This window comes from Pollachius pollachius, assembly GCF_949987615.1.
Source record: "Pollachius pollachius genome assembly, chromosome: 14".
NCBI classification, from domain to species: Eukaryota; Metazoa; Chordata; class Actinopteri; order Gadiformes; family Gadidae; genus Pollachius; species Pollachius pollachius.
In genome coordinates this window covers 221,442-248,941 of record NC_136947.1, presented here as the reverse complement: position 1 = coordinate 248,941, position 27,500 = coordinate 221,442, and the positions used below count along the sequence as shown (strand labels likewise).

At 48.5% G+C, this 27,500-nt stretch overlaps 3 protein-coding genes across 3 annotated transcripts in view; 2 read left to right on the top strand and 1 right to left on the bottom strand.

The window, feature by feature from the left end:
- Positions 1-4,923, top strand: part of cfap57 (cilia and flagella associated protein 57) — a gene marked incomplete at both ends in the record, with an annotated part of 23,647 nt that extends 18,724 nt beyond the window's left edge. Inside the window, one exon of the mRNA XM_079750516.1 lies at positions 4,917-4,923. Within this exon, the coding sequence (XP_079606642.1) occupies positions 4,917-4,923 (7 nt within the window). The remainder of the gene's footprint in view (positions 1-4,916) is intronic.
- Positions 4,924-4,972: 49 nt separating this feature from the next.
- On the top strand, positions 4,973-6,165 carry LOC307085649 (transmembrane protein 125-like; the record flags this gene model as incomplete). Its single annotated transcript, XM_079750515.1, has 2 exons — positions 4,973-5,458; positions 6,151-6,165. 2 exons carry the CDS (start codon positions 4,973-4,975, stop codon positions 6,163-6,165), a joined length of 501 nt encoding a protein of 166 aa, XP_079606641.1.
- Positions 6,166-13,903: 7,738 nt separating this feature from the next.
- Positions 13,904-15,779, bottom strand: LOC307085648 (protein shisa-like-2A; the record flags this gene model as incomplete). The annotated part of the gene is made up of 3 exons (XM_079750514.1): positions 13,904-14,052; positions 14,661-14,797; positions 15,598-15,779. 3 exons carry the CDS (start codon positions 15,777-15,779, stop codon positions 13,904-13,906), a joined length of 468 nt encoding a protein of 155 aa, XP_079606640.1.
- Positions 15,780-27,500: the final 11,721 nt, after the last annotated feature.

Sequence of the window (27,500 nt, the reverse complement as noted above, 5' to 3'; positions counted from 1 at the left end):
TGAAAATAAATAGGATAATAACGCTGTTAAAAATGGATACAATATATCTGTCTTTCTTTCGCTGTGTCTGTCCACATGAACGCTGTACGTACATTCCAGGGATTGAAGCTGTGGGTTTCACGAGGTTATCATTACAGGGGAAACATCATGGATCAAACTGGTCCCAGTAAGCTGAGATCAGGGAGCCCGAGCGCTGGGAGGGTTCCCCTCTTCTCCAGGGACTCTGGTTACAGAGCGCTGGTTACACCTGGTTACAGGGCGCTGGTTACACCTGGTTACAGAGCACTGGTTACACCTGGTTACAGGGCGCTGGTTACACCTGGTTACAGAGCGCTGGTTACACCAGGTTACAGAGCGCTGGTTACACCTGGTTACAGGGCGCTGGTTACAGGGCGCTGGTTACAGGGCGCTGGTTACACCTGGTTACAGGGCGCTGGTTACAGGGTGCTGGTTACACCTGGTTACAGGGCGCTGGTTACACCTGGTTACAGGGCGCTGGTTACAGGGCGCTGGTTGCACCTGGTTACAGAGCGCTGGTTACACCAGGTTACAGAGCGCTGGTTACAGGGCGCTGGTTACAGGGCGCTGGTTACACCTGGTTACAGGGCGCTGGTTACAGGGTGCTGGTTACACCTGGTTACAGGGCGCTGGTTACACCTGGTTACAGGGCGCTGGTTACAGGGCGCTGGTTGCACCTGGTTACAGAGCGCTGGTTACACCTGGTTACAGGGCGCTGGTTACAGGGTGCTGGTTACACCTGGTTACAGGGCGCTGGTTACACCTGGTTACAGGGCGCTGGTTACAGGGCGCTGGTTACAGGGCGCTGGTTACAGGGCGCTGGTTACAGGGCGCTGGTTACAGAGCGCTGGTTACAGGGCGCTGGTTACAGGTGAACCCAGGGAACTGTCACTGGGATTAATGTACATCACATCCACCGGACTGACCGGGGTCAGTTCAGACATTCAGTTCAGGAGAAATTAATCTTATACTTGATAATGCTTCATAATACTGCGCACAGAGGTACATGATTTGTGTCGAATTGTCAACTCAGATTAAAGGGCTATCTCTAATCCTGATGAATCAAATGATCTGTGTTTTCAAATGACCTTTTGCATTAACAAAAGTAATACCAATCCAATCATTGTACTGCTCCACCACTCCACCATTTTTATTATTCAAATGACCAAAATATATAATCTCTTGTGCTTTTTTCATCAGTTATTCGTCTCTTTATTTCCTGAAGCCGCACAAAGGCAGCAGTCAGAGAGAGCGTCCATTGTGGTTCATGCAAGGGTTAGCCGTGGCGCTAGCACTAGTGTAGCATGACGCTATCTGCAGTCACAAGAACGCTATTATTCCTGCGGAGTGACTTCACCCCAGCCTTGACAGCAGCACACACACACACACACACACACACACACACACACACACACACACACACACACACACACACACACACACACACACAAGGGGGGGAATGGGTCCGGGTTTCATGTTTGTGTGTGAGTGTGTGTTTGTTTGCGTGTGTCTTTCATATCTTTGTGTGTGGCAGGGGTCTGAAGCGCTCACTATGATGTCACAAGCCCCCCCCACCACCAACTCAATCCCACCCCTCATCGATCTCACACAGCGCTGTTTTCCCGCCTCGGAGGACAAAATGGCCTCTGTTGTGTGATAAAACCAAGTGGTGGTGTTGTGTGTGTGTGTGTGTGTGTGTGTGTGTGTGTGAGTGTGTGTGAGACAAAGGAGCCCATGCACTTGATCCCCCCTGAGAGAAGGTGTCTGTTCAGCTATGTAGATGGGTCAATGACAGGTCTGTGTGAACCCCCCCCCCCCCAACGCGGGGACGGGGCCACATGACGATGCCTTCTGACAACATCCTGCAAGACCACTCCGCCTGGCCATCCTGGACCTAAAGACAGTGCTGCACTCTGTTGTTGTTGCTGTCTGAGAGCATGTCAACACCGTCTCCTGTGGGAAGATGTAGCCGTGCGCCAGGAGGTACGAACGCAATGCTGGAAGAGGAGGTGCTGACAGACGCAGAAGGCCAAGGCCAGCTGAACAGACGCTCTAACTCTGCTTGACTTAAGCGTCAAGAGGATTAGGTGTTTTTTTGGAGGTGGATGGAACTTATTTTCTACTTTTTGTGCGTCATCGACAAAGCGTACATTTTGAACTCCATGCCATCAAGGCCATGAGACTGCACTCTCCTCGCCGTCTGTCCCTGCTCCCCGAGGCTCGCTGACTGCCTCTGAATGGAGCTGATGAGCAACGCCTCCGTTTCTGCTGCATGAGGGATCGGGTAACCTTAAACTTTCATTCATTCACCATCTATTCAAAGAGCATGGACTTAGTGCCGTGTTCACGCAGGCCTTGGTCGGGGTTTTACTTGCTAACTTTTTCATACACTGCTACCTGTATGTAAACACACATACAGGTATCTGTGTTTACTCTGTTGTCAATAAAAAGTTGTTCGCATCTTATCCTATCGCTTTAAATTGAATGGAAGGATATGTGACAGCAAACCGATAACTCCCGGTATTGTGCAGACAGAGGGAAGGTGGGAAACGCTGCGTGTCTGGAAGAGGTGAAAATGGCAGCAAAGAGCTCACCTTTCCTGATCTGGAACAGCCAGGCTGGAAAAGCTTTCCTTCATGGCAGATATGACAATGCACCTGAAAAGGCTGAATACAATTCTTCAGGTGAGAGGAGGCATAGCCCTGCAGATGCTGGAGTAGGTTTTGGCATTCGAGCGCAAGTTGACAGTGTTGGCTAGAGATTTACAGAGAGGGACGCTGTCTCACTTCCCCTCTTTGAGAGAGTTCAAACAAGCTCACGATACAATAAATCAGTCAAAGCAGTCTGCAATCACCACAATGCAAACATTGTTTAGGAAACTATTCTGTCAGTTCAGAGAGAAGAAGAACAAATTATCCTTCCCTGTCACTCCCCTGGCCACCGATCCATCTCTGTTGAATATGACTCCATTTGCAGCTGTAAGTCAACCCGATCTAGAGATGGAACTGGTCCACATAGCCGACAAAGATATATGGGTTTCTGAGTTCAAATGCGTGACAGCTGATCTTGAAGATGTTGCCCATCAGAAGGCCATTCTTACTCAGAATCACAAATGGAGTGATGTTGAAAACATTACCAAACCGGAAAAACTTGTGTTTGTAACATGGACACTTAGATGGAAGTGAAAAAGTGTGGATTCGGAGTCCTGTCGATCTTCGGATCCACGTACGTGTGACGGCAGGTCTTCTCCCACATGAGCATCATCAAAAACAAACATCGCTCCACCTGAGAGACGACAACTTACAGTCCTGTTTGAAGATGAAGGTGACGTCTTCCAGCCCCGATGTGGAGACACTGTGCTGAGGTTCAGGAGCAAAGATCACATTAACCAAGGAAATTCAATATTTGAATTGGTTATTATTTATCAAATATGTTTTTCACATTGATCAGTGCAATAGTCTGGTTATTTTATTCAGATTGACAGCTGACTGCACGCTCCAGTACACTCGATAAAAGGATGAGGACAGACAGGAGGAGATAATGGATCCAAATATCCATAATAATTGATCATTTAAGTTTGGCTTTTTATTAGGACTCAAATATACATTATTTCAAAAATTATAGTTGCATGAAGAAATTCATTTTGTTTTCTCTGTAGCAGTTCATTGATTTCATAAATGCAACACACTATCGTTTTTTATACATAGCATAGCATGGCTCTCTGAGTTTAAGTTTGCCGACCCCTAGTGTTGAAGGTTTTTCAACACTAGGGGTTAGAACCCCACCTTATGCATCCTTGAGTAGCTGATCCTTAATGACCTGTCTCTAAAGAGTCCCAGTGGCCCCTCCCTGCTCCTTAACGACCTGTCTCTAAAGTGTCCCAGTGGCCCCTCTCTGCTCCTTAAAGACCTGTCTCTAAAGGGTCCCAGTAAAACCCTTCCTGCTCCTTAACGACCTGTCTCTAAAGGATCCCAGTGGCCCCTCTCTGCTCCTTAACGACCTGTCTCTAAAGGGTCCCAGTAAAACCCTTCCTGCTCCTTAACGACCTGTCTCTAAAGGGTCCCAGTGGCCCTTCTCTGCTCCTTAACGACCTGTCTCTAAAGGGTCCCAGTGGCCCCTCTGTGCTCCTTAACGACCTGTCTCTAAAGGGTCCCAGTAAAACCCTTCCTGCTCCTTAACGACCTGTCTCTAAAGGGTCCCAGTAAAACCCTTCCTGCTCCTTAACGACCTGTCTCTAAAGGGTCCCAGTAAAACCCTTCCTGCTCCTTAACGACCTGTCTCTAAAGGGTCCCAGTGGCCCCTCTCTGCTCCTTAACGACCTGTCTCTAAAGGGTCCCAGTAAAACCCTTCCTGCTCCTTAACGACCTGTCTCTAAAGGATCCCAGTGGCCCATCTCTGCTCCTTAACGACCTGTCTCTAAAGGGTCCCAGTAAAACCCTTCCTGCTCCTTAACGACCTGTCTCTAAAGGGTCCCAGTAAAACCCTTCCTGCTCCTTAATGACCTGTCTCTAAAGGGTCCCAGTAAAACCCTCTCTGCTCCTTAACGACCTGTCTCTAAAGGGTCCCAGTGGCCCCTCTGTGCTCCTTAACGACCTGTCTCTAAAGGGTCCCAGTAAAACCCTTCCTGCTCCTTAACGACCTGTCTCCCAGGGTCCCAGTGGCCCCTCTCTGCTCCTTAACGACCTGTCTCTAAAGGGTCCCAGTGGCCCCTCTCTGCTCCTTAATGACCTGTCTCCCAGGGTCCCAGTGGCCCCTCCCTGCTCCCTAACGACCTGTCTCCACAGGGTCCCAGTGGCCCCTCCATGCTCCCTAACGACCTGTCTCCGAGGGTCCCGGTGGCCCCTGTGGAGGAACCATCCGCCCAGGGGCATCACACTAAAGCTCTGGTTGCCCCCCAGGTGTTGAGGCCGGACCCCGGGACGCAGGAGGAGGAAGGCGCCGACGACACGCCGCCATGCCTGAGCTGCAGGTCCTCCTCCCCCCTCGCCGGTGCCTCCGCCCCGCCCCCCCCCGGCGGCTCCGCCCCCTGGAGACGCCGGAGCTGCGCTGGTCCCACCGGCCGCGCCACGCCCTGCTGTGCTACTGCGCCTCGGTGGCGCTGGTGGCGGCGCTGGGGCTGGGCGGCGTGGGGCTGCTCTCCGCCACCACCACCAGCCTGTCGGGGGAGTGGCGGCTGGGGGCCGGGTCCGCGCTGTGCCTGCTGGCCCTGCTGCTGCTGCTCAAGCAGCTGCTGAGCTCCGCCGTCCAGGACATGAACTGCGTGCGGAGCCGGCGGCACATCGACCAGCTGCGGAGCGGCGGCCGGGCGGACCCCCTGCTGCTGCTGGCGGTGGGGGTGTCCGTGCTGGGCTGCGGGGCGACGCTGCTCTGCCTGGCCGCGGCCCCCGGGGGCCAAACGGCCCACCGGGGCCGGGAGATGCTGCTGGCGGGCCTGGGGCTGGTGCTGGGCGGGGGGGGCACGGTGCTGGGGGTGGGGGCCTACGGCAGCCTGGTCTACCTCCTCCACCGCAGGAAGGAGGGCAGGAGGAGGAGGCTGGAGGAGAGCAGGAGGAGGAGGAGGAGGAGGAGGAGGGGGGTGGGGGCCGAGATCAGGGGGGTCCGGGTGGTGAGCCCGGCGGGGGAGCTGGCGGGACAGGGGGCCCCCGGCAGGACCCGTCTGATCTGAGCAGGGTGAGGAGGAGGAGGAGGAGGAGGGGACGAAGAGCGCACCTTTAGATATCTGTACCAAGTACTTTTTTTTTAATCTTTTTTTTAAATCAAATGAATCCCATTGAGATGAAGGTCATCTTTTGTGAGGAAGACCTCAATATTAATGACAAATGAAGAAGCCCGGAGTGATGGAACCTGAGTGTGTTTGAGCGTCAGACTCCTTTAACGAAGGGACACTCATCAGCCCGTCCCCAGGGTTATAGAGACAACGAGGACAGAACCATTTCTATGGGAGGTGAATCACACTCTGTACCAGCGTCCGCAGCGTCTCCCACCTCTTTCATTAGCCGACAAACAACAGAAACGCTCCATGTCTGGTCCGTCTCGACCCTGGGTGGGCAGATCCGTAACACTCTCTCCTTCCGTCGTCAGTTGGGTGTGCGGTTTGCGTTGCTGTTTTTCTCCTTGATTTCGTGAGAATAGCGTGCACCGATCTAGGCGTGCAGCACTACGACCAGGTGTGTGGACATGAAACAGCCCCTGGGTGAACAAACCCAGGGGCCTCCAGGGTCTGGCTGTGGTGCCGAGTCATCGCCTACCAAGGACGAATGTGTGCCTTGGCGGTAAATGTGAATGTGGTCAAAACGTGGATTCAAATAAATTATACATTTAATTCAAAGATTTTCTGTTTCAATTTATCCCTGGATTGGTTCATCATTTGTGCAGAAACAAAATCAATTTCATCGAGGAAAAATCCCTGAAGGTGGTTGACAGTGTCACAGCCCATTGGTCCCCCTGCTGCTGACCGCTGCTGGGGGGGCACTCTGACCACTGTGGTTTCCCGGTGTTCCCGTTGTCCCTCTTGGTTTCCGGCTTCATCCAGGGGCTGCTGGCTGAGATGTCATTTCCCAATGGGGCTTAATAAAGTACATCATTACTATCATTAAATGATAAACCAGCCCTGGTCTTTGTCATTACTAGTAAGTCCTAGGTGGTGTCCAGACTCACTTAGGCCCAGGAATGGTACACAATAAAACAGGAAAGGGGGGAGGGCAGCCGACCTCACAGAACCCAGAGTGGTGCTGCAGTTTATTGATACCGTGGCATTGTTGCATACTCTATCTCATTGGACAATAACAGTCTAAGGTTGTGCATTATTTTGCAATACAGGGACGCTTCTGCCTTTCAGCACTTCCAGGTTGATGGGCTACAAATCCAACATTAAGAACAGTTGAATAGAACACCGACCGAATGTTGCCTTGACAACACAAAAACAACACGCTCAAATCCCTCAAGAATATTTTAATTTCAGCTGATTAAGTCGATAAAAAAAAACAAAAGCAGATCAAGGCAGAACATAGCAGTGGGGGTCACAGTATCACATCTTAGCAGGGGCTCCCCAGAGCGGCCACGCCCCGTCCCGGCCACGCCCCTTCCTCACCCATCACCCGATGGCCACGCCCCTTCCTCCTCCCTCCTCCATCATAACCCGATGGCCACGCCCCTTCCTCCTCCTCCGTCATCACCCGATGGCCACGCCCCTTCCTCCTCCCTCCTCCATCATCACCCGATGGCCACGCCCCTTCCTCCTCCGTCATCACCCGATGGCCACGCCCCTTCCTCCTCCCTCCTCCGTCATCACCCGATGGCCACGCCCCTTCCTCCTCCCTCCTCCATTATTATTCGATGGCCACGCCCCTTCCTCCTCCCTCCTCCTTCATCACCCGATGGCCACGCCCCTTCCTCCTCCCTCCTCCGTCATCAGCCGATGGCCACGCCCCTTCCTCCTCCCTCCTCCGTTATTATTCGATGGCCACGCCCCTTCCTCCTCCCTCCTCCGTCATCACCCGATGGCCACGCCCCTTCCTCCTCCCTCCTCCGTCATCACCCGATGGCCACGCCCCTTCCTCCTCCCTCCTCCATTGTTATTCGATGGCGAACTCCTCCAGGTCCTCGTCGCTCTCCTCCTCTACCTCCACCCGGCGCTGCCGCTCCGCCCGCTGCCGGTCGCTGGCGGTGATGTAGTTGTCCTCGATGAAGCCGTCGTCGTCCTCCTCCATCTCCACCTCGGGGACGCCGGAGCGCCCGCCGCGCCCGCTGCCTGCGTTGGGGTAGGTCGCCCCCTCCTGGCCGTACTGGCTCACGGTGTCCGCCTCCAGCAGCAGCGAGTGGCGGTAGCTGGCCAGGAAGCGGTGGAACAGGCGGAACTTGACGGCGGCCACCACCACCAGGGAGGTGGCGACGGCCGTGGCCAGCCCCGCCGCCAGGTAACCCATGGTCGCCTGGCTGTTCTGAGGAGCTGCCAGGTCGCTTCCCACTGGGGGGGGAACACAACATGGGGGTCTTTGATTGTTCAGTAGAGTTTGTACAATTGAAGCTGCGACGCATTCATCGCATGTAGAATCGTCGTTCTACCAGCCGCGACAAGGTCTGTACCAATACAGACCTACAGTTGGTTGATGCAGTGGTTACATGGCAAATTTACTTAACTTAAAGCTGCTATAGGTAAGATTCAAGGGCTGGTAAAAAGAAAAGTAGAAGGGAGCAAGGTTTTGAAGCTAAACAAGCTAAAAAAATAACCACTTGCAACAATGTTTGTTCATTTTCCATGCACCAAAATGAATATTCCTACTAAGGGGATAGGTATTTAGATACTAGCTACTTACTGCTTAACTCTGACTTGTTATTAGGTGGGTTGAGTTGCTCCGTGACTTGAGTCCCTTCAGTAGCAGCGCTCAGAGAAGGAGCAGTGACACAGGCTCCACAGAGAAACAACACCAGAACACAACGCCATACCATGGCGCCCATGGTTCCCAGCTGGTTCCGTCGAGTTCCTAAAGCACAAGAGAAAGAGATGGAGACAGATTCATGTCACGTTGACCAGAGAGGCCCTAGAATGAACCACTGAAACAGACTACTTCATAGATCTGTTTGTGGTTTCTGGTTATGACCAATTTCATATTCAATCAATGGCATAATCAAAATGTAATAATGTTGGAATAAAGAATGCACCTGGGTCCTGTAAAGTAAATGAATTAAAGTGGTCTTCCGTTTGAAAACAAATTGGTTGCCTTGAAAAAGCAATCTCTGCAGGTATGTTTATAGGCCGGAAAAGCAGAAGCTACTTGATTTTCTCTAGGTTTCAATTGGGACATTCCTCAAAACAATAACATAATACAACACCAATGCAATCACAAATAAACATGTTACTACAAGAACTTTATGTTTATATCTGTGAGAAATGTTCTATGTAAACATAGATGTTGTCACCAAACACGGAAACGACCACTACTGCTGGCTTGTGATGTGCTGGGATTCAACCCCTGAAGTCATATGACAGGAATCATGAGCCCTCTATAAAACCTGACCAAATGATTAGCAGCTGATCCTGTCAACAAAATAGCAAAATGTAGACTTAATGTATAACTTACCTGGCAGGTGAAGTTGGCCGGTCATGCTCCTGGACATTCCCGTGTCTTTGAAGTCAAACGGAGGCTTTTCCTTGAGTTTGTGAACTTGTTGTCTTCCACTCAGCTGGTGCCCGCTGAACTGAAGAGCGTTTTGCGATCCAAAGGTTGCAGGAAGTTAATATGTCAAGCCCTTAAGACATAAGACGTTAATGAGTAACTATCTCATTTACTCTGCGGTTAGTCGCTAAGTCTTTTAAAATGAGTTTTAAAATGTGTTGGAAAGTTGGGGATTTGTTGAACACGTTTTAATACAATGTTTAATTTAATGGCGCTTTCTTTATTGGTTCTTTATTTAAAGAGCACCTATTGTGCTTTTTCTACTTTTATGACCTATAAACGTTGTTATAATGATTTATAGTCATGTTTAACCATACTAAAGTGTAAAATAATGACGTACATGCATTTAGACGTGTTCCCTGCTGACCGTCTGGGGCGGCTGTGCTGAGCGCTAAACACTAGGGACGCCGGTCGCGAGTCACTTGTTCAACTTTCCGGGACTTATCTACGTAGAACAAACCGGATTTTCCATGTATGGTAATGCTGCAACATGCTCTTGGAAGGTAACCAATCACAACGGAGTGGGGTTGGCAGGAGGGGGGCGAGGGGGCGGAGAAGGACGAAGCCGAGTGCTGACAGAGAACGCTGAAAGCGCCCGGATGAGAGGAGGAGTTTCCCGAAAATCTACAGTTTTTTGTGCTGTGATTCATGTCAGGTTGCTCTATAGGAGTCATTAATAAGAAATTAAGACCAGAAAAGTAGTATAAAAGGAGATCTTTAACGGTACAATATGTAACAAACATACAGTGCTAAATCATAAAATGACCTTGATATGTCATCCGAGATTAAGGATAGGGGAGAGCCGGGTCGATTGAAACACGGGACGATTGAAACACAGCGATTTCCTCGAAAACCACGCAAGGCTTTCACGGCAAATTTCGTCACTACGTTCAGCACGCAAGACTGACCAACCCCGGGAAATTTCGTGTAATGACGTCACACCGTTCAAATGCGATCCCGCGAACCTGTTTTCGAGAGCGCTAAGTAAAATCCTTCCTGCGGTAGTTTTTTTGTAATAAATAGTTGTGTTTTTTGTTTCATGCTTTGTTTCATTGTTTTACCGCGAGTGAGTGTTAAAAAGAATGAATGAATGCGGGCGCACGTGTGTGTATGTGTAAAATAATTAATGAATGCGGGCGCGCGTGTGTGCGTCCATCTGTTTAAACACACGTAAACCAAACACGTAACGCATAATACAGTCCATGGCAATGTATATTAACGGGGGGACACATGCATATTAGGAACGCTAGTCGATAATGCATACAATACTGGTAAGAAACGATGTTTACTACCAGTATTGCGTATATTATAAAATAGAACCACAGTTACCGCATATCATATGTGTGTTAAGTTTTCTTTGCCGAAATTTATTTGAGGACTCTGTATATATACTCTGTATTTCTGAAGTTGTGGAAGAAAACACTATTCCATGGGTGAATTAGGCCATATTATTTGGCCATGAACTGAGCCATTTGAAGTTTGAAATTCATGTGGTCATGCATCTGTCTCATCGGAGACTGCAAACGCTGTCAAAATATCAACTCGTCAGGTTCAAATGCGCTCATGGCTCTTACAGGGGATGGGAGCTGGCACTCTGATTGGTTTATTGCACATTACGCCCAAACCACACCTACGGGTAATTAGGCTACTTCAGACCAACCCTTTTTAGATTTGCGCCGGGCGCAAGAGTCATTTAATAAAGTAAAATAGCATCATCGCCATAGAACCGCCCACAGAGCTACTTGCGTTTGGCGCTTCTTACTTGCGTTTCAGCCCGTTAAAATAGGGCCCCAAGAGTCCTTTCAGCTTTTATATTGACCTGGATTTTCTCCCCACTAACGGTAAGAAGAGGTCGGGTAACCCTTCCTGCTTTTAGCACAGCAACATGCAAACCAACATACTGAAAGCTTCAGTCGGCGGACCTCAGCAGCCAAAACATTCATGAACGGTTTTACTATGTGACAAATCACATTTTGTATTGGCTTAATAATAGGACTGTATCCCGTCAATCTTGGTTTTCGCCATGTTCTGGCTGTATTTGGATTTGATTCAGATCTTGCTTGTGTAAAGGTCATGTTTCTGTAATCAGGTTTTTTTGACCGTTTTTGTATTCATTAATTTCATTGTAAAACCATAACCTATGTTTTAAATTGTCATCGTAAATACTTCTGTTTTTTCAAAAAGGGAATATTCTTTATTTTGAAAATATAGTTTGTAAGCCTTTCGATTGTTTCATCAAATCTTATGATGCAAAAGCTTGGAAAAAAGAAAACAAGTTTGTAGAAAACATTTATGCAAATAAAAAGAAAGGAATAATGAAAAATAATGAGAATGCAAAGAATGCACATGATGCTACATTTGATATATGAGGAGACCAGTTTGATATAAGATAACCTTGGCAGGCAGAACAATATACAGGCATTTGTGAGATATATGATCTTCCATCGTTTGTACAAAATGTGATTAGAAGGCTTTGTGAAGATAAGCATAAATTGCATGACATTTTATGTGCAAATACATGAATCCCATTTGCTATGATCGCATTGTGCGTCAAATCAATGTCAGACATCAGAAGAGGGCTGAAACAAATACGGAAAGCCACGGAAATGTTCCTGAACATACTCATCAGTCTGTTGGCCGACCAATCGGTCAGGTTTATTTAATGAGGTCCCGCAACAGGACCGCCGTTAAGGACAGCAACACTGTGAACAAACAAAGCTTCAGCGGGCTGACTTCAGCAGCCACAAACCTTCATGAAGCGGTTTTACTATGTGACACATAAAATGCATAAATTCATATTGTGTATTGACAAGTCTCTTAAAAGCTGACACGTCGGCTAAACAATCCATGGTCCTGACTCAAAGAAAACTCAATGAAAAACATAATTGGCTTCTCTCCTCACTCGGCCATTGACTACAAAACATGACCCTGACCATTTGATAACAAAGGGGCTCCAATACGCTATGAAGTCAAATGTTTACCAAGTAGGGGGGGGGACTGAAAAGATCAGCCTTCACTTTGATTTCCCCTCTCCGAACGTCCTTGGTCTTCCTTTAATTGTCATAACATATGTGTTTCATAATACAAAATGTCCACTCATCTTAACACACAAAACACACAAACACGTTAAGAACAACATTACACATATCTCCTGACATGGCAGCTTCTCCGCGTCGGCCTTCAGCTCATCACAGTGAAGGAGTTTCGAACCCTTTCCTCCTTGTTGCCTTGACCTTGACCTTGGGATCAAGGCCTTTTGTCGCAGAGCAAGCGTACTCCGACTGCATCTCGCAATCTAGGATTGTTCGTTTTTCTTCATCGTTCGTTGGTTAAGCATGCCGTTTAATCCAAAGGCGTCGTTGCCATGATGTTATTAAGTCATTGCAAAGTAACAAGGGCAGTAAAACTCTCTCTCGCTCTCTCTCTCTCTCTCTCTCTCTCTCTCATTCTGCGTCAAGAGACAGAGTACTCATTTTGAGTTTGGCCTGTAGGCATCCTTGAGAAAGATTCCCTAACCTGCTCTTAAATGGCATTTACCCAAATGTTTAGTGACTTTGTCTAAAAGCACACTAAGTTGTAGTAGTAGTAGTATTAGTAGGTACGAGGTACGCTGGTATATACGATAGATCACTCGTATGTTTGTGTGTTTGGAATGGAATATGAACCGGGGATCTGGCCATGTTTTCCCCTTAAAATAAAGTGGAATTGCTCTAGTAATTGGGCTGGCATTGTGTTTTCTGTTTGTGAGTTTAAGTTGCAATCTCGAAGAGTTTCATGTATATAATTGTCGGTTAAGTCACTCTCTAAGGAGAGTAGGGTTTGACCTGAAGGTTTTTGCAAAGCAGCTCCAGAATTCGTGGGATCAGTAAGACCCAAGCTCTGGATTGATATTGTTCTGCCCTGCAACAGGAAATAGCAAAGTGTTTCCAAATCAATTAGCCCTGGAAATGAACCACGAGGAAAAAGTCTTTCTTCACCTGGAGTAGAGGTCTAGGAGGGGGGTCTAGAGGGGGGTCTAGAGGGGGGTCTAGAGGGGGGTCTAGAGGGGGGGGGGTCTAGAGGGGGGGAGTCTAGAGGGGGGGGGTCTAGAGGGGGGTCTAGAGGGGGGTCTAGAGGGGGGGTCTAGAGGGGGGGGGGTCTAGAGGGGGGTCTAGAGGGGGGTCTAGGGGGGGGGTCTAGAGGGGGGTCTAGAGGGGGGGGTCTAGAGGGGGGTCTAGAGGGGGGTCTAGAGGGGGGGGGTCTAGAGGAGGGGGGTCTAGAGGGGGGTCTAGAGGGGGGTCTAGAGGGGGGTCTAGAGGGGGGGTCTAGAGGGGGGGTCTAGAGGAGGGGTCTAGGGGGGGGGGGTCTAGAGGAGGGGTCTAGAGGGGGGGTCTAGAGGGGGGTCTAGAGGGGGGGTCTAGAGGGGGGGGGTCTAGAGGGGGGGTCTAGAGGGGGGTCTAGAGGGGGGGGGTCTAGAGGGGGGGTCTAGAGGGGGGTCTAGAGGGGGGGTCTAGAGGAGGGGGGTCTAGAGGGGGGGTCTAGAGGGGGGGTCTAGAGGGGGGTCTAGAGGAGGGGGGTCTAGAGGGGGGTCTAGAGGGGGGGTCTAGAGGGGGGGTCTAGGGGGGGGGTCTAGAGGGGGGTCTAGAGGAGGGGGGTCTAGAGGGGGGGTCTAGAGGGGGGGTCTAGGGGGGGTCTAGAGGGGGGGTCTAGGGGGGGTCTAGGGGGGGGGTCTAGAGGGGGGGTCTAGGGGGGGCCATGAAGCAGCGCTGGAAGAGCCTCTCGGGGCGCGGGGGGGGCCGCCGGTCGCAGTCCAGCCGCCGGCTCAGGAAGAGGCTCCTGAGGCCCCGGGGCCCGGGGGGGGCCGGGGGGGGGCCCGCGTCTGGTGGACACACACATACACACAGAGTACATAAACACACACACATACACACAGAGTACATAAACACACACACATACACACAGAGTACATAAACACACACACATACACACAGAGTACATAAACACACACACATACACACACAGAGTACATAAACACACACACATACACACACAGAGTACATAAACACACACACATACACACACAGAGTACATAAACACACACACATACACACACAGAGTACATAAACACACACACATACACACACAGAGTACATAAACACACACACATACACACAGACATGCTTAAATGGATGCAAGCAAACACACACACACACAGATGGCATTATAATTAAGCATACATAAATGCACAAACACAAATACACAAACACACACACCCCCCCCCCACACACACACACACACACACACACACACACACACACACACACACACAGCCCTTACAACAACAAAACATTCCAGTTGAATTCCCCTGGATGCGTTCCGTATGAAATTCAGGCAACCAATCACACGCCTCCGTAATGGGATTCTGGGGGAGATACATTCACACTAAACTAAACTCTACCTCCCGACGTCGTCTGCACGGCAACCTACCGGGCGCGCACAGCGGCAGGCCGTTGTCAAGGCGACTGGGCTTGATGGCGATGAAGAGGTAGCAGAGCACACACACAGTGATGAGGAAGGCCAGCAGGACCACTGCCGCGATGGACAGGCCCACCAGGGCCCCGATACTGGGGGGGAGAGGTGGGGTGGTGGAGGTGGTGGTGGTGGTGGTGGAGGTGGTGGTGGTGGTGGTGGTGGTGGTGGGGGGTGGAGGTGGGAGAAGGGGGTTGGAACAAGAGCAAAGCTGTTAGAGGAGAAACGCGACTGAAGAGGAGCTAGAGGAGGAGAAGAAGAATGGTAAAGAAAAAACTGTAACATATTGTTTGGCGTCTTTTGTTGTGGCGTTTTTCTTCTATTTATTAAACATGTCCGGGAGGCCAAACAGATCCGTCCGTGTCCGTGTACTCCGGGGGTCCTTCTCAGCCCGATGAGCTGCACTGTAGACGCATTCCTCACCACCAACATTGGTGGTGAATCATTCACAGTGTGCGCTACCAAGCTCATAAAATAGTAAAATAGAAAATTGCAGGGACAGGTTAGGTGGATTGTTTTGTAGAACAAATAAAAAAATGGTGAAGGATTTCCTGGGAGATACAGCAAGCTCAATGAACTCAAGAACTTCACTCGGACAGATAAGCAACCATCTGTTGCTGTTTTTCTAGGCGGGGTACGGCGGGCTCTGCTTGTAGAGCCCGCCGTTATAATCTCGCAAAGACGCTTACGTTTGGCGCACATTGGCCCCTGGTACCACAATACAAATGTTAAATAAAAAACCTCAAAAAAGATTACAACTTTGACAAAGTCTCAAATACAGATGTTCCAACGGTTGCGCAGCATTAAAAGAACGTTTCGGCGCGCCTGTGGCGCAGGAGCGACACGAGGGCGCACATTGCGTAGAGTGTGCGCTACCAGGGTAAATATTACGTACCTCAGCCACCACATATAGCCATATTCGTATGGGAAAAAGCTGTCGGGGTCATCACAACAGTATTTAATGTCGTTAAATCCGCAGCAGAAGACCGCCCGCGCGTCGTTCCCGGTCTTGGGGCAGGAGAAGCCGTCCACGAACACCTTCTCGGCGGTGTGGTAACTCGTGCACTCAGCGCTCATCATGCCGCAGGGACGACCACGGGTGCAGGGGGAGCACCCGAGAAGAGATGGGGGGGGCAAAGCTCTCTAGCGATAGTTTGCAAAGTGCATTTCAAAAAGGCAGACTGGTGCAAGTATTTCTCCATCAAGTGTTGGATGGATCAGTCTCGATGAGCACTCAAACAAAAAGTAAGGGAAAGGACACTGTACAGACAGACACGATTCTTCACTCTGTGAGATTTCGTCCGGTATACCTTTATTCCTCTCTCCCTCTCTCTCTCTCTCTCTCTCTCTCTCTCTCTCTCTCTCTCTCTCTCTCTCTCTCTCTCTCTCTCTCGACACGCGCACGCACGCTTGCACACCCACACCTTCCTAGGTATGCATGATTATACACTTGAAGCTCATGGCGTTAAGGACTAATATATACTATCATTATACAGCCATTAGAGACGCCAAAATGACAGTTATTAACCTAAAAATAACGCATACTTCCCCCCTCCGGAATGGCCTCACCGAGAGGAAAGAACATTTGGATTTATTGCATTGAATATATTTCAGTAAAAACACATTTATAGTGTTTTTCTTTATTCATTTTAGTATTATTTTCTTTGCTCTGAGGAAATCACAGGATCCCATTACCGTATTATCAATAATAAGGGCTTGGTTTCATAAAACAAATAGATTTGTGTTAGGGTTAGTATTAAAAAACGAATTAACTTATTAACTAATTAATTGACTAATTAGGTGTCATGATATATTAACTAATTAGAGCCCTGCTTCAATCTAGGGCTGATTACAAACAGACAGGAAAAGAAAGATCTTTCAGTGAAATACAGAGGTAGCTAGGGGAAAAGAGAGAGAGAGAGAGAGAGAGAGAGAGAGAGAGAGAGAGAGAGAGAGAGAGGTAGATGTATACAAAGATGAACAGACAGACAGACATAGAGAGAGGGAGAGCTATAGATAGATATAAAGATGGATAGATAGATAATACAGGTAAAGATAGACTGAGTGAGATAGGAATAAAGATATATAGGGTATTTTTATTTTTATTTATTGTTTTATTTTAACAGGGACAGTGTACATTAATTAAACATTCCTGTAAATGCACCACAGTTAGCCAGAAGGCTATTTTCCATCTGTTGTCCCTGGACAGATGTATTAAGTCAACCTCAAAGTAAACTACAATACAATGCAATACAATGTACAAGGTTAAAATGATAAACTAAAAAACAGAATTATCACAATGAAGACAAAAGATTGACATACAATAATTATACATTACACAAGTGATTAGTTAAGACAAAGACTTAAAACACACACACACACACACACACAAAACACACACACACACACACACTCTCTCTCTCTCTCTCTCACACACACACACACATACACACACACACACACACACACACACACACACAAATGGAAAAAAAAAATGGCGAAGTGGAAGCAGGTGGCAGCAAGGGAAGTCACTCACTAATTGTGAAATAATTACTGAGCCTAAATGTTTCAATGATCCAGTTCCTTAATGTGAGCTGGTAGGTGTTCCATTCTTGTGCTGCTTTGTGTGAGGCGTGGATTGACCAAACGGGCTGTTCCTGAGGGGATGATGCAGTCCCCTCTTGCTGCACCTCTTGTTGACGTTCAAACTTGTACAAATTCTTTGAGTGGAGGGGAGGTCAGATTGTTGATGACTTTGTACATTAAACACATATTTGCATATTTTATCATGTTATCCCAGCTGAGCATGTTGTATTTTTTTAAGATTGGGCAGTTGATGACCTGTTTGTACAGAGACTGGAGTGGTTTTAGCTGAGAAATACCTGCATGTGACCACGTTGTGAAACAATACACCATTTGTGACAATATCATGGAGTGCATGTACATTTTAGCTGCTTCATGTGATAGTTGGCAACTGATGCTTCTTAAATTTGAGAGGCTGAATCTCACTCTGTCGTGGACCCTTTTCACCTGGGACTTGAAAAAGAGCCTGGAATCTATTATAATGCCAAGGTATTTATATTCTGTTACCATCTGCAACTTCTCCCCTGATATGTACACATCTGGTGGTATTGTGTGAGTCTTGGATTTACTAAAAAACATGCATACTGTTTTGGTCACGTTGAATTGTAGTTGTATATATAAAGGACAGAGAACGACATGCATCTGACAGACAATCCGAGACATAAACAGATAGTTAAGTGTTTGTTCTGATTGTAAATTGTCATTCATTATGACCTTCATGACCATTTAGAATAACGGAGGCACACAGGTCAAGGACGAAATGTCAAACTGCTATAGGGTTTGTTTGTGTGTGTGTGTGTGTGTGTGTGTGTGTGTGTGTGTGTGTGTGTGTGTGTGTGTGTGTGTGTGTGTGTGTGTGTGTGTGTGTGTGTGTGTGTGTGTGTGTGTGTGTGTGTGCATGTGTGTTTGTCAGGTTGTTGGTGTAGCGGGGTTGGTGCTTCCCACTTGCCATTGAAAGCGAGATCCTTGCGCTGGCTGTGGTGGTGGGAGTGCTAGAGCTCCCTCTAGCGGAATGCGGGGGTAGTATTTTGCGTTGCTGTCTCCTCTCCCCAGTCAACGTGTACCCGGCTGGGAGAGGCTGCCATTTTAAGGGTTCTCACCCATGATTTTCCCCTGATAGAGAGAGAGAGAGAGAGAGTGAGATGAGAGAGACAGAGAGTGAGAGAGAGAGAGAGCGAGAGAGAGAGAGGGAGAGACAGAGTCAGAGAGAGAGAGAGAGAGGGAGAGACAGAGTCAGAGAGAGAGAGAGCGAGAGAGAGAGAGAGAGAGCCAGAGAGAGAGAGAGAGAGACAGAGACAGAGAGAGAGAGAGAGAGAGATGACACAAGTAGAATAAAAGAAGAGAAAGAGAGAGAAAGCGAGAGTCAAGACACAAACAGAAAAAAATATTTAGACATAAAGCTTGTGATTAAGGTCTCTGTCTAAATATGCCTCCTACGTCACCTCCCCACCTTCCACCACCCCCCCCCCCCCACACACACACACACACACACACACACACTGCTCACACACATACACACACTGCTCACACACTGCTCACACACTGCTCACACACTGCCACGCACGATACAAACCCAGTTTATCATGCAAAGCTAGGAATTTGCTATAATCAATTTCCCCCTGAAGAGATGAGATGGAATATGTCGTGGCCACGTGCACACGACCCCAGGATGTTCAACATGTCCGCCTCCCGCCGTCTCTCCAATGAGTGGGCCGCACCGCCTAATCCCAGATTATCTGCCGGTCCAATCCAGAAACACAGGGAAAATTGGCAGAAGAAAGGGGATTATTAGGGCTGGGATTGTGGAGGGATGTGGTGAACACACACACACACACACACACACACACACACACACACACACACACACACACACACACACACCCACACACACACACACACACACACGTCTGGGGGCGTCTGTCCTGAGCTCAGCCCTGTCAGGTTCCTCCTCACTCCTCCCTAACAAGCTGGTTGTGGTGTGTGTGTGTATTTCTGTGTTTACAGTACAGTTGTGTATTTTTGGTTCATTTTTGTTATATTTTTGCTTACATGTTTTTTCAATTGCTTGAACACATTTTGCAAAACTTGGCTCATTGTGTCAGAACTCAACACACAAGCAAATAAGACACAACACTGAGAAATATACCGTTCACATCTATAAATATATCGTTCACATCTATGTCAAATTTAATCTCTTCTATCAAAACCTAACAATCCTTGTCACTCTGATGACAAAATGATACACACTTGTATCATATGAATACACTTTCAGATCAGCAGCAACACACTAGTCTACTTTATATAAAACATTGCAGTCTTCCATATTCACTGTTTGTATTCAGTTCCACAGAAGGCACCTTTTCACAACAACCAAAAAGTCTAATACTCAATACTGTACATTGCAGTACAGTACTTCACAGTTCGGTAAATTCAGTTTAAGCAAAAATATGTGCAACTAAAGTGCAAAGCAGCGCTTTTGTTTAAGGTTTCATGTGTTTAAGGTATAGTAACAAAAACTTAAAGTTGTGTTACTTTGGTCTAAGCATGTGTCTATAGTGTTCAAGCAATTGAAAAAAACTGTAATAGAACAGTTCTGCAGAGGGCTCTGTGAGCCCACTGACCGACCATATCCACGGTTCATAGACGACGAGACCATGAATACTTTGAGATGAAAACTCCTACAAAACATCATAGATATATATATTTAGTATATGCTACACGTGAACCTCCTAAGAAGGCGCAATTTGATTGGTTCGCTATCTCTGGATATTGGGCAATATCACATGATTGAGATCTCAAACTCAGTATATTGTTTTCATAAAAACAAATAAATCCCAGAAAAAGAATTGTTATATATATATATATATATATATATATATATATCCTATCTCTCTCTCTCCCTATATATATATATATATATGTATAGACTCTTATTCGACTAATACAAAGTCCCTTTCAATTACGCACATCCTTCCTTTCAATAATCTGAACGAAAAGCTGGTGACTCGAATTGTTGTGCAGATCTGTGACAGAGTGAACGTTGTTGTGCAGATCTGTGACAGAGTGAACGTTGTTGTGCAGATCTGTGACAGAGTGAATGTTGTTGTGCAGATCTGTGACAGAGTGAACGTTGTTGTGCAGATCTGTGACAGTAGAGTGAACGTTGTTGTGCAGATCTGTGATACAGTGAACGTTGTTGTGCAGATCTGTGATACAGTGAACGTTGTTGTGCAGATCTGTGACAGAGTGAACACTACTTCCTAGTGTGGTAGCTGCTCCTGTGTACAGGCATTGCAGCAGAATGTGAGGTAAATGAGCTGATCATTACAGCCGATTTCACCACATCTGATGGGCTGCCTGTGTAATCGACCAAGGTTGATCAAATGTAAAACTGCTCATAAAATCCATCGACCATCCTGTTGGTGAACTCAAGCTAAGTCCAAAGAAAGAATAAAGCTCAGCCTTTTAGTGTCAAGGTTGTTTGTTATGCCTCACAAATATTTACACGGGTCATTCATTAAAAAAAGATCAAGGTTCAATTATGTATGGCGGTGATGCAGTGGTTCTGCATAACATGATAAATAATAAATATAAATTATTTTTGACGGGATTTTATTAAAGCAGGCGACCATGCCTATAGCATTCATGTAAAGAGCTTAACCTTGAGCTATGTGTGTGTGTGTGTGTGTGTGTGTGTGTGTGTGTGTGTGAGTGTGTGTGTGTGTGTGTGTGTGTGTGTGTGTTTGTGTGTGTGTGTGTGTGTGTGTGTGTGTTTGTGTGTGTGTGTGTGTGTGTGTGTGTGTGTGGTGTGTGTGTGTGTGTGTGTGTGTGTGTGTGTGTGTGTTGTGTGTGTCCCTCCCCCTCTCTCCCTCCCTTCCTCCATATCTCCTTCCCTCCTTCTCTCCCTCCCTCCCTCTCTCCTTCTCTTCCTCCCTCCCTTCCTCTCTCCTTCTCTCTCTCCCTCCCTCCCTCCCTCCCTCTCTCTCTCCTTCCCTCCTTCTCTCCCTCCCTCTCTCCTTCCCTCCTTCTCTCCCTCCCTCCCTCTCTCCTTCTCTTCCTCCCTCCCTTCCTCTCTCCTTCTCTCCCTCCCTCCCTCCCTCCCTCTCTCCTTCCCTCCTTCTCTCCCTCCCTCCCTCTCTCCCTCCCTCCCTCTCTCCTTCTCTCCCTCCCTCCCTCCCTCTCTCCTTCCCTCCTTCTCTCCCTCCCTCCCTCTCTCCTTCCCTCCTTCTCTCCCTCCCTCCCTCTCTCCGTCTCTCCCTCCCTCCCTCCCTCTCTCCTTCTCTCCTTCTCTCCCTCCCTCCCTCTCTCCTTCTCTCCTTCTCTCCCTCCCTCTCTCTCTCCTTCTCTCCTTCTCTCCCTCCCTCCCTCCCTCTCTCCTCTCCTTCTCTCCCTCCCTCTCTCTCTCCTTCTCTTCCTCCCTCCCTTCCTCTCTCCTTCTCTCCCTCCCTCCCTCTCTTTTGTATTTCTGTCCCGTAACGTCACAGGGCTGTGTGCTGTAGGCTTATAAACAGGTGTGAGTGTGTTTGTGTGTGTGTACGTGTGTGTGTTTGTGTGTATGTGTGCGTGTGCGTGCGTGTCTGCGTGCGTGCTTGCGGGTGGCTATCCAGATGAGCGGAAAATGAACTGCTCGGAACAAAGACCCTTTTTATGTTAACACGACAAGTGAGTTCGGGGAGGACTAATTGCGCGTGCATAAATCAGCCACTCAAGTGAAGCTGATTAGTTTGACCGACCATATCCACGGTTCATAGACGACGAGACCAGGAATACTTTGAGATGAAAACTCCTACAAAAAATCATAGATATATACATTTAGTATATGCTACACGTGAACCTCCTAAGATGGCGCAATTTGATTGGTTCGCTATCTCGGGATATTGGGCAATATCCCATGATTGAGATCTCAAACTCAGGATATTGTTTTCATCGCAAAATGCGTGCGTGACGGTCTTCTCGTCACGCTAATAAAAACAAATAAATCCCAGAAAAATAATTGTTGTACGCACATCCTTCCTTTCAATAATCTGAACGAAAAGCTGGTGACTCAAACTGTTGTGCCGATCTGTGACAGAGTGAACACTACTCCCTAGTGTGTCTGTGTGTGTTTGTGTGAGTGTGTGTGTGATTGTGTGTGTATGTGCGTGTGTGTGTGTGTGTGTGGTGGGTGTCGGTGTGGTGTGTGTTTGTGTGAGTGTGTGTGTGTGCATGTGTTTGTGTGTGTGTGGTGGGTGTCGGAGTGGTGTGTGTTTGTGTGAGTGTGTGTGGTTTGTGTGTGTGTGCGTGTGTGGTGTGTGTCCCTCTCCTTCTCTCCTTCTCTCCTTCTCTCCCTCCCTCCCTCTCTCCTTCTCTCCTTCTCTCCCTCCCTCCCTCTCTCCTTCTCTCCCTCCCTCCCTCCCTCTCTCCTTCTCTCCCTCCCTCCCTCCCTCTCTCCTTCTCTCCTTCTCTCCCTCCCTCCCTCTCTTTTGTATTTCTGTCCCGTAACGTCACAGGGCTGTGTGCTGTCGGCTTATAAACAGGTGTGAGTGTGTTTGTGTCTGTGCACGTTTGTGTGTGTGTGTGTATGTGTGTGTGTGCATGTGTGTGTGTGTGTGTGTGTGTACGTGTGTGTGTGTGTGTGTGTGTGTGTGTGTGTGTGTGTGTGTGCGCACTAAGGTCTTATCAGGAGCACTAACACAACGGCATCACATCACATCCCTGCGCATGTCAAATCCTGACATATTTTTGCTCTCCTTCTCTTTGTTACTTTTGTTTTATTTTTTGGGTCCGCAACTATCGTCCGTCCAATCGCAGAGACCGTCCTGTAATCCAGTCGGTGAAAGCAGCCAGGCGGCCGGGCCTTAATAGGATCCCGGTATTAACCCGGGCCAGCTGTCGCAGAGCCCCCTGCTGGCCGCCTGGGGTACTGCCGGCCGGGCTCGCCACTAAGACTGGAAGAGATTTGGAGAGAGAGAGAGAGAGAGAGAGAGACAGAGACAGAGACAGAGAGAGAGAGAGAGAGAGAGAGAGAGAGAGAGAGAGACAGACAGACAGAGAGAGAGAGAGAGAGAGAGAGAGAGAGAGAGAGAGAGAGAGAGAGAGACAGACAGACAGACAGACAGACAGAGAGACAGAGAGAGAGAGAGAGAGAGAGAGAGAGAGAGAGAGAGCGATGCAGACAGAGAGCCTGTGGGATGTATGTTGCTTTTTAGTCCGACGTGGAATAAAAGTGGGAGCGAACCGGGAGGAAACATAAAGAGAGGAAAAGAAGGCTCCTAAAGTGCTTTATCTTTTGGGCCACCTCCTCTTCTCTCTCTTGGCACTGTTTCCTTTTCCTTTTTTCCTTGCTACCTTGGAATACAAGCCTTCTAATTTTCTGTTAGTTTTTTTTCAATAACGACCAGCATTTACTGCCAACCCTGTCTGCCTGTCTACCAGCCTGCCTGTCTGTCTGTTCAGTCTGTCTGTCTGTCTTGTCTTGTCTGTCTGCCTGTCTGTCTGTTCTGTCTGTCTGTCTTGTCTGTCTGTTTCGGCTGCCTGTCTGTCTGCCTCCCTGCCTCCGTGCCTGTCTGTCTACCTGGCCACTGCTGTCTGTCTCTCGGTCTGCCTCCCGCTCCATGGCTCAGTGAGGACGGGGCGGTCTCGTCTCCAGGGGGTGCCGCCCGTCTAGCTCTTCAAGGAGGCGCAGGAAGAGGAGGCGCAGGAAGAGGAGGCGCAGGAAGAGGAGGCGCAGGAAGAGGAGGCGCAGGAGAAAGCGCGGAGGAGAAACAGGAGGAACAGGAAGGGGAAGAGTTGGAGGAGTTCCACTAACAGGACCGGGAGGAGGAGGAGGAGAGGAGGAGGAGAGGAGAGGAGGAGAGGAGGAGGAGAGGAGGAGAGGAGAGGAGGAGAGGAGGAGGAGGAGGAGGAGAGGAGGAGGAGAGGAGAGGAGGAGAGGAGGAGGAGAGGAGGAGAGGAGAGGAGGAGAGGAGCAGCAGCATGGCGGTGGCTCTGGACGAGGTGTGGGGCAGGGTGAAGAACGTGTGTAAGCAGAACGGCCTGCTGATCCTGTCCGTGCTGGCCGTGGTCATCGGCTGCCTGCTGGGCTTCTTCCTGCGCGGGAAGCAGCTGTCTAAGCAGGTCAGTCTCGCCGTCCAACCCGGCGCCGCTTCCTCCATCCCCCTTCACACACACCCCTCCATCACCAGACCCCTTAACGCCGTCCCCCAAAATCCTAAAATAGGACTCCCACTTTCATTTCTAACCTCCAATGTTGTACGCCCCCTGTCACACACACACACACACACACATTTAGACATGCACACACACACACAGACACACACACACAAAAGAAAACATATCCACATGCAAAAATGAACCCACACACACACAAAGAGAAAAATCTACATGCATAAATAAACACACACACACACACACACACACACAAACACACACACACACACACACACACAAACACACACACACACACACACACAAACACACACACACACACATATACAGCCTCATGCACAAAAACACCTTCAACCAAATACAAACTGCACACACACACTAACACACTCAAAGAAACATTCCCAAATCAATAATCCCACTTGTGTCCCACACCACAGCCTGTGGTGTGCTGTAGACCGTTGGAGGTAACCTCAATAGATTTAGGTATTTTGAACTACTTAAAGAAAAAGAACATTTTGGTGGATTTGGTCCTGATTAAAGATCAAAGCCTCGGCACCACAGCAGTGAACTCCAGCTCCGGGGTCCGGGGGGTCTGCATGTTGGTGAACGGGTTTAAGCTCTAGCCTTGGGGCTCACCTGGGCTTTACCTGTTTGTGTAACAAGTGGCTGAGTGAGGCCCTTCTAAGCCCGGTTCAGACAAGACGGGGTTTAAAGGATCGGTCCTCTTCGCTGAGACCCCGGGTCAATGTTGGCATTGACTGTGTGGAGACGTAAAGCAGCCAGGGCTTCTGTTCAACGCACCCAACGTTCGTGTGTTCATGCTTTCCGGGTTTGGGAAGCTGGCTTCCCGATTAGATGCTCTGGTCCAGCAGCTCCCATAGCTGTTATGTCTAACACTAGTTCGCGCTAACAAACTGCCCTGGCGAGATATTCTTCTCCAAAAGTGCAAACTATTAACTACTATTAACTATTAATTAGAGCCACTAACGAACAAATCCCCAAGTATAGATTCTATGTGGACACGCCCGAGTCCAGAATGGTTTGGAAGCCTGCACTTGAGGGTACAATAGGAAATGGCTTATAAGGGCTTATTAACCACACACAAACATCACACCAACATCACACTAACATCACAACAACATCATAACATCACACCAACATCAAACCTACATCAAACCAACAACACACCAACAACATAACATCACATCACACCAACATCACACCAACAACATCACATCACATCACACCAACATCACACCAACAACATCACATGGTAAGACTCTTTTAAAGCTGGTTGGAGGACGCCTTTGAGGAATAATCCTCCTCCTTTCCAGCGGTGGCTTCCAGAAATGTCTTTTGTCAGTAAGTTCCCAGCAGAAGGGCCAAGCTCCTCATCTACATTAGTCTTATTGCAACAGCAAAGCCTGTAGAGGTGTGTGTGTTTGTTTGTGTGAGTGTGTGTGTGTGTGTGCGTGCGTGCGCTCGTGCGTGTGTGTGTGTGTTTAAGTAAATATCATCTCATCTTAGGGTCATCTCACTGTAGGAAACCACGACTGGATTCCTGTAGTCTATATGCTAATATTGGTAGATTCCAACCCTGTCTTCAGCATTAGACCAAGGATGAATTTCGGTTCTCAAGGGCGTCCATCTCCTGGGTTACAGAGGCCCTCCTTCCTGCTTCCAGTTCCCCTTCTATGTTTTCATCCCAGTGGGGGTTGGGACTTCATCACCACAGAACACCAAAGTTCTTCTCCTCCCTGTTTTGGGGAGTGGTGTGAAGTCTGACAGTGCTCAGGTTGTCTTTGGGAGCGTATGTACTTTCCTTGAGTTTTTATATCTTTGTCGACTTTAGGTTTACATCACTGCTTAAAAAGAATGTTATTTTGCTCTTTTACATTTGCCTCGGGCAAAAGATGCGTGCAAACCAACCACTGCTTATTACCTAGTGGAGGCAGAAGGGTCTGAGGCTGTAAAGATCACCCAGGTTAGTTCATCTTAGCTTGTGGAGGCCGTGGTTAGGTACGGGAGATATTACCAGACTCATATATATGCTAATTTCCTCGATAGATAAACAGGCGCCTGTACACACTGTGTTCCCAGCTCTTTGAACATGTGCTTCTTCCACATGTTTGAAGTGGGACTGAGGGAGACGTTTCCAGGGTGTTTCAGGCCGTTCAGAGCCATCGGTAATCAACTACTAACTAACGGTGTCTGGAAACAAGGCTTGTACTGCAGCTGGAAAACAAGTGTGTGTGTGTATGTGTGTGTGTGTGTGTGTGCGTGGGTGTGTGTGTGTGTGTGTATGTGTGTGCATGCGTGCGTGTGTGTATGTGTGTGTGTGTGTGTGTGTGTGTGTGTGTGTGTGTGTGGTTGCTGGTGGGTGTGTGTGTGTGTGTGTGTGTGTGTGTGTGTGGTTGCTGGTGGGTGTGTGATTGAGTGAGTGAGTGAGTGAGTGAGTGAGTGAGTGGGTGAACGTGTCAGTGCATGTGTCAGTGTGTACGTGAGTGTGAGCGTGTGTAAACATGTCGATACAATGAAATCAAAGTCGGGAGAAGTTACTTGGTGAAAGAGAGAGAGACTGATAGAGAGAAAGAGAGACAGAGAGGGAAAGAAAGATTGTCATTGGAAGAGAGAGAGAGTGATTGATAGGAAGAAAAAACGATAGATAGACAGACAGTTCGACTGATGGACGGAAAGGTAGAAGCTAGCGTGTGATGGTAGGAACAGGAGCGAGAGAGAGAGGTTGATAGAGAGACATCGGGAGGCAGAGAGCAAGGATTAAGGTCTCATCCAGCCTTTGCTGTTACATAGATTGTAAGTAGCTTATTGCACAAAGCGCCCTGCATGTCACCACTGCTGCCGCGCCGTCGCAAGACCCGCTGGCTGCGGCGCGGTCAGCCATCAGTGAGATTGGGATCAGTGACATCACAAACTGGGTTCTGCTGTCGGTTGGCTCTCCCATTAGCTTATCATGTCCTAGCAACAGAGAGAGAGAGAGAGAGAGAGAGAGAGAGAGATGGAGAGAGAGGGAGAGAGATGGAGAGAGAGAGAGAGAGAGAGGGAGAGAGA